Here is a 7,104-nt window from a genome sequence, read left to right on the forward strand (position 1 = left end):
TTTTGGCAACGATATAAAGTTCTCACGACTCTTTTAAACCAGGTGTTTCTTCTCCCTTGAGGAGAGTAATTTTTCGGGACAAAATTTCCAGTAAACCGGAAGCCGGCTTGCGCCTGCGAGTGAAGCGTCCTAAACAACTACGTGATACAACTTAAAAATTTTATTACAATTAAATCAAATTAAATTGATATATTGAATTAGAAAATTATAATTTAGATTTAAATATTAAAACAGTGATAAGCAATCTTATTTATAAAGATCTTTTGTTTTAACTAATCGTTTGGAGAAAATTTAAATTGTACTTGATTTGACTCAGATAGTCATTATTGTTTGTCACGTGATTCAAAATGGCTACCAACTGACAGCAAGCAAAGTATAACTATATGTGTATTTGTGTATGGAATTTATCTTTTTTATGGAAAAGGAATATATATATATATATATTCCAGTCAAATTATTTATTCTTTTGTAAATTAGAAAATTATAATTAAATATGGTTTGTATTATCAATTTTATATTACGATCTATATTTAAATAATTTAAAAAATATATATCTACATGCATTTTTATATGTCAATTTTAATGTTATTGTTTAATTTAAAGGTTATAATTAAATTACAGAGTGTCACGCTTCATACTGACGTCGGTGATATTAAAATAGAATTGTTTTGCGAAATGTGTCCTAAAACATGTGAGGTAAGAAAAATAATTTTTTTTTGTAATTAAAAATTGTCTTTTTAAAATAAATAATAAAAATTAAATTTTAGAATTTTCTAGCACTCTGTGCAAGTGACTATTACAATAATTGTATATTTCATCGTAATATTAAAAGTTTTATGATACAAACTGGTGATCCTTTACAAACTGGAAAAGGTGGTAATTCTATTTGGAATAGAAAATTTGAAGATGAATTTAAAGAAGAATTAAAACATAATACAAGAGGTCTTGTTTCAATGGCTAATAATGGACCAAATACAAATGGAAGTCAATTTTTTATCACATATGGTCCACAACCACATCTTGATTTAAAATACACTTTATTTGGAAAGTAAGTAAAAAAAAAAAATATTAATTAGTCATTTATAATTAAAATTTTTATTTATTTTTAATTTCTCAAGAGTCATCGATGGAATGGATACATTGGATCAATTAGAAAAACTTCCAGTAAATCCGAAAAATTATAAACCACTAACGGAAACAAGATTAAATAGTGTTACGATACACGCGAATCCACTAGCTGGTTGATTTAAATTACACGAAAAAAAAAATTAACTTTGGTAAGAGAAATATTTATTTATTAAAAGTAGACTTTTTTTTCCATTATACAATTTCTTTTTTATCTTCAAATTATAAAATATTTTTTTTTTCGAATTATAAAATATTTACATATTTTGATTTTTATACTGAATCTTCATTCTATCATTATTAGGATCAAATGGACTCTCTAAATATAATTGTGCTGGATATTTTTTGCCCATTATTTCAATTTCATATTCTCCTGATTCTAAAAATTTATTTGTTACAAAATCCCCTTTTGGATTAGTGACATACCTAAAAAAACAATATTTTAAATTATAAAATATTAGGCAAAATATTTTTTTTTATACTTACCCCTGACCAATGCTTTTATCTAATGTATAAGCATAATCTCCTTGTCTTAAATATCCAACAACAATTCCATTTCTATATATTGTTTCCAATCCCCAAACTGGTATTTGACTGTAAAAAAAAGAAAATTATTTCTAATTCATCATTTTTTTTGGGGGAGAAAAAAAAAATTATTTACTCTTTGAGTATAAAATGTGCAAGACGTTTTTTTACTCCATTCTCCTTGAGTTTTTGAACAATTTCTCTTCCCAAATATTCTTTATCATTTCGACACATAAAAGAGAGTCCAGCTTCAATTGGATTATCATCTGATCTTAAATCGTAACCCCATAGTGGATATCCTGTTGGAGATTAAGATTTTTTATTTTTAAATTTTTGAATTAAAAAAATTTTTTTTTTTTTTTTTACCTTTTTCTCTACGCAAACTATAAAGTGCTCTAAATCCAGCGAGTTTTAATGAAGATTCATCAATTTTTTTCAATGCATTATAAACAGTTTCACATGATTCTAAAGGAATATGAATTTGATAACCAAGTTCACCAACTTCCGTAAAACGTAATATTCTCGTTAATTTTCCATTAATTTTCAATAACATTGAATGTGAAAATGGCAATTCTTCATCTCCAATATCGGTGTCGACAATTTTTTGCAGAATCTTTTGACTGAAATTAACTTTAAATAACTTTTTGTTTATTAATTTATTATATACTTTTTTTTTTTTTGCATTAATTTTTGTTTCTTATTTTTACCTTTTTGGACCTTCAATACTTAAAATTCCAATTTGATCAGTTGCTGTATGTAGACTAACGTGAAATTCTTTTCTCTTTATTATTTCACGCATATGGGCCCATGTATGATAAGCAGACATTCCACTAGTCACTAGAAAAAAAAATAAAATTTATTGTAAAAATAAAATTTATTGTAAAAATAAAATTTCTTTTTTAGTACCAATGTAAAGTGCCTTTCCTTGAAAAATTGGATCTATAACACCAGCTGATCCAGCGGAAATAGAAGTGACGGTACAATTTGCCTCAACACCACCGTCATCATTTAACATGCATGTGTCAACAATTTCATTGTTTTTCACATTTGTATCACTTATAAAGAGATAATCGGCAACTTTTTGAACATCAGGACCACAAAGGTAAAATTTGCCAAAATATGATAAATCAAATAATGCTGCATTATTTCTACAAGCGTGTGCCTCTTCTTTTATCTGAATTCAATCAATGAAAAAAAAAAAATATTTCATTAATTAAATTTTTATAAATAATTTTATAATCTATACCTAAGTAGATTTTTTTTTTTTTTTAAATTTCCTCAAGACTAACAATATCATGGTACTTGGAAAAAGTAAATTGATAATCGCCTTCCAATATTGAAAGATATTTATTATTTTCATTTTTCGGTGATCCATAACTTCCACAATAATCATATGATTCTATTGTGATATTTTCATTTTTTAAAAAGAATCCCGGCTTTTCCCAACCTTGACTTTCTTCCATTATTGCACCCTCATTTATGAGTAACTGAAAAAAAAAAGAAATCAATTCCATTGAAATTAAATTTATTTTTAATTAGTATACCTTATGAAAAGGACCAGTTTTGAAATTTCTTCCACTTAATGGTTGATCGTGAGGGAAAACAGTACTGTAATTTTTCACATATGCCTCATGAGATCTTTCATTTGCCCATATTGCATCTTTCATTTGTTCTGGAGTGAATCTAAAAACACAACAAATTTTTCTTTGTCCTAAATAAGAATTATTTTTTTTAATCTTACCTACGAATATCGTATTTAAACATATATTTCTCAGGTCTTCCATTTATTATCCATTTTGATATTTGTTCTCCACATCCAGCTCCAAACATCATTCCCGCACTATTATATCCACATGAATAGAAAAATCCCTCACATCTTGGATCTTCTCCTATAATATTTATTTTTTAATTTTCTTTCTTATTTTAAATTATATTTGTTTTAGAAAATTCTCTTATTATTACCCATAATTGGTTTATGATCTGGTGTAAAACTTTCGGGACCACAAACAGTTGTTCTTATTCCAGTTGTTGATAATTTGGGAATTAATTTCACCATTGCTTCAATATGTGAATTAAATACATTCCAATCTAATTCGTATAGGCTAAATGAAAAATCTTTGGCAACCTAAAAATCGAGTAAAAAAGAAAAATTAGTATATTAAATATAATTAATGGAAAATTTTGTAAAATTACTTACAGATTGTAAGATTATTGGATTTGGTTCATATCCTCCTATAGACAATGATTCACCTTGTGGTTTAATATAAATTTTTCCATCATGATCGCGAATATTTGGCAAATCTTTCACATTTTTCATTGGTTCAGTAACAATATATGCATGTTTCATTGGAATTAAGGGAATTTCAACGCCAATCATTTTTGCAATATTTCTCGACCATGCACCACATGCATTTAAAATACAATTTGTTTTTATTATTCCATATGGTGTTTCAACGCCAGTTACTTTTTGTGAACCATATTCGGGTTTATCGATGAGAATTTTCGTTACTGGACAATCTTCAAATATCTGGGCGAAAAAAAAATTTTTTTAACTCCAATTAGAGAAATAAAAACCAATTTTTTAAAATAATTATTAATTTCTGAGCAAAAACTTTTTTTTTTAAATTCAATTGTTTAAAAAAATTAAATTTTTAATTTATATTTAAAAAAAACATTTATTTAAAAATTGTAAAATTATTTCTGTAATTAAATTAAAATAATTATTAAATATTTAATCGAAAATAAAAATAATTTAATTTTCACAAAATAATTAAATGTAAAAAATAATTGAAATAAATTAGATTTTTAATTTTAAAAAAAATTTGTTCATATTGAAAGTAAAATTCTCAAATTAAAATTAAAATTACCTTTGCTCCATTAGATTTTGCTGATTGTATCAATGAATTAACCATCATTGCAGGATCAATTATACCATCATTTGGCGAATAAAGTGCACCATAAAATGCATTTTCATCGATAGGAGGAAATAAATTTTTTGCTTCCTTAGGCGATATTAAAGATGATTCGATTCCAAATGATTTTCCAATTGTATATAATCTTTTATATTCATCCATACGCACCTTTTGGAAAAAAAAAGAATTTTATTATCCTTGATAATCTATTTTTTTTTATAAAAAAAAAATTATTCTTCTTTTTCCAAGAAATATTTATTTTTCTACCTTATCATAGGCTATAAAAATTCCACCATTATTTATCCATCCTGGATTAATTCCAGTTTCTCGTTCTAAATTCTCATATACTTTTCTTGAATTTCGAAGTAATTCCACTTCAACATCGTTTGGTCGTAAACTCCAAACCATACCAGCTGTATGCCATGTTGTACCAGATGTTAATTTTGATTTTTCAAGAAGAATTGCATTTTTTCCATTTTTTGCTAAATTATAGAGAGCATTACATCCGGCACTACCTCCACCTGAAAAAAAGAATTTTTTTCCTTTTATTATTTTTTTTTGAATAAAATTTTTAATTTAAATTTAATTTCGTTTTTTTTTTCTTAAATACATAATCAAATATTTTGTTATCTTATATTTAAAAATAATTTTTTTAATTTACCTTTATCAATATCTATCTTTTATTGTAATTCTTTTTTTTTTTTTTTTAACAAAAAAGATAAAAAATTCACGCAGTACGTTAATCCAAGTTCATTACTAAACACGTGTGTTATGTAGATAATAATAGTTACATAATAATGTAGATTATTTTCAAGCGCGTGTTAGATGAATTATAATCAATAATGTTTATTCATATTTATTTGTTGACCAAATTCATTGTTCTGAATATTGATAAATTAGAAATGTTTTTTTTTTGTAAAAAAAATTATTGAAATTTATAAAATAAAAATTGTTGTCTTTTTTTGCAGTTCAAAAACAAGAATTATTTTGCAAATACCTACCTATAATTACAACGTCAGCTGACTCTGGTAAATTCACAGTTGATGGAATATTTTCAGATGTTGATTTCTTCTTTTTATTGAGAAGAAATTTTTTATCTATTTGATCACTCCATTTAGTTAACTATGATTAAAAATTAAATTCACAATGTAAATAACATTAATGTTCCTTTGTTAGCAAATTTTCTTTGTTTCATTGATAAAAAAAAATGGAAAAATAAATTACTGAGATAGCTGAATAAATAATTAAAAATCAAATGTTTTTTCAAAAGAAAAAAAAATACCTTATTTTTCGAAAAACGATACATCCTGTCCAAGGATATGTTATCCTTGAAAGAGATCCTTTTTTTTTTGGAAAAAAAACTGATCAACCACAAACTTGGCTTTGATTTTTTTTAAACATTATACGTATTTTCATTCCGCTTATCAAATCACTAAATTGTTTATAATTTGAAGCACGTTCGTTTCTTAAAGAATGATTAAAAATTAATTCGCAAATTAAAAATATATTATTAATATTTTATATAATTAAATTATAATAAAATTTTGCCAAGATTTGTAAAAAAAAAAAAAATTATTTATTATAAATTAAAAAAAGCAGAAGATACATTTCTTATAGATACTCGAAATGTTTTGATGCATTTGTCAACTTCGCTTGTCATATTTAAACTCCGTGCAGAGAAAGATTATTATTATACTAGCAAGAGGGGTCGATATCAAAAAATTATGATGCAACTAGATCGAAGAGAATCAAATTACTATGTTGTATTTTTCGCTGGTTTCTTTGTTTTTGTTTTTTTTTTCTTTTATGCAAACGAAAAACATGTTTTTAAATTTATTCTAATATTATCGCGAAAAAAAAAAACTTGTTCAATTTTTTTTTTTTAAATGAGAAATAAATAAATTTATTTTTCACTATTTTTTATAATGCAGTTAATATAAAAATTACAAAAATTATTGTAATTTAAAAAATTTTAATTTTTTATTATTATTTTTATGAAAAATTAAATTTTATTAATAAAAAAAAGATTTGCTTAAATACGTATATTTAAATGAAAAAAAAAATGTTTTTAATTAAATAATTGAAAATAATGTCTGAGGGAGGGAAAAAAAAAATTTTTTTGTTTGTTATTAATACTCACTGAGAATTGTTATCTAGTGTCGGAGCGCAAAGCGCGTTCGTTGATCTCCGAGAGTGTGCGAAAGACAAAAAGCTAAGTGGATAAAAGATTCACGAATTCAAGATAAACATACAATATAGTATAGATATATGTATGTATATTGTATATATATACATAGTGGTGACTGCAACTGAGTGACTGGTAGAGCAGGTTTTAAAATGAGTGTTGGCGACGTGAATTGATTGCAACCACTTGCCATACAAAGATGTGTACATTCTTTTAAACTTATTGGTACAATGTCTCACACTAATAAGCACACTCAATAGTAGTCTGTATTGTTCAGCCGTCTCGTTTCGTTGGATACACTTCTTTTTTTTCTCTCCAATATTCATTGTTCCCCTACTTTGACAATTCAGAATAAAT

At 25.0% G+C, this 7,104-nt stretch overlaps 2 protein-coding genes across 3 annotated transcripts; one reads left to right on the forward strand and one right to left on the reverse strand.

Moving 5' to 3' along the window:
• The first annotated feature begins 336 nt into the window (after positions 1–336).
• Positions 337–2,695, forward strand: LOC127280106 (peptidyl-prolyl cis-trans isomerase-like 3). The gene is made up of 5 exons (XM_051302910.1): positions 337–496; positions 622–696; positions 768–1,048; positions 1,119–1,277; positions 2,554–2,695. Exons 1-4 carry the CDS (start codon positions 494–496, stop codon positions 1,243–1,245), a joined length of 486 nt encoding a protein of 161 aa, XP_051158867.1. The 5' UTR covers positions 337–493; the 3' UTR covers positions 1,246–1,277; positions 2,554–2,695.
• Positions 1,269–7,061, reverse strand: LOC127280105 (sarcosine dehydrogenase, mitochondrial). Of its 2 annotated transcripts, none has more exons than XM_051302908.1 (16): positions 6,703–7,061; positions 5,845–6,027; positions 5,564–5,684; positions 4,830–5,083; positions 4,518–4,730; positions 3,848–4,177; positions 3,613–3,775; positions 3,392–3,539; positions 3,195–3,333; positions 2,940–3,137; positions 2,557–2,824; positions 2,358–2,487; positions 2,017–2,270; positions 1,787–1,949; positions 1,612–1,719; positions 1,269–1,551 (listed from the first exon to the last, which is right to left on the reverse strand). In XM_051302908.1, the coding sequence occupies exons 2-16, from the start codon at positions 5,866–5,868 to the stop codon at positions 1,383–1,385; spliced, it is 2,682 nt and encodes an 893-aa protein (XP_051158865.1). In that variant the 5' UTR covers positions 5,869–6,027; positions 6,703–7,061; the 3' UTR covers positions 1,269–1,382. The 2 variants fall into 2 exon arrangements, with proteins under 2 accessions (XP_051158865.1, XP_051158866.1); XM_051302909.1 differs by lacking the exon at positions 6,703–7,061 and adding an exon at positions 6,169–6,187.
• Between the last annotated feature and the right edge of the window lie 43 nt (positions 7,062–7,104).

This window comes from Leptopilina boulardi, unplaced genomic scaffold, assembly GCF_019393585.1.
Source record: "Leptopilina boulardi isolate dan_hultmark-lab unplaced genomic scaffold, ZJU_Lbou_2.1 LbouV2_229, whole genome shotgun sequence".
NCBI classification, from domain to species: Eukaryota; Metazoa; Arthropoda; class Insecta; order Hymenoptera; family Figitidae; genus Leptopilina; species Leptopilina boulardi.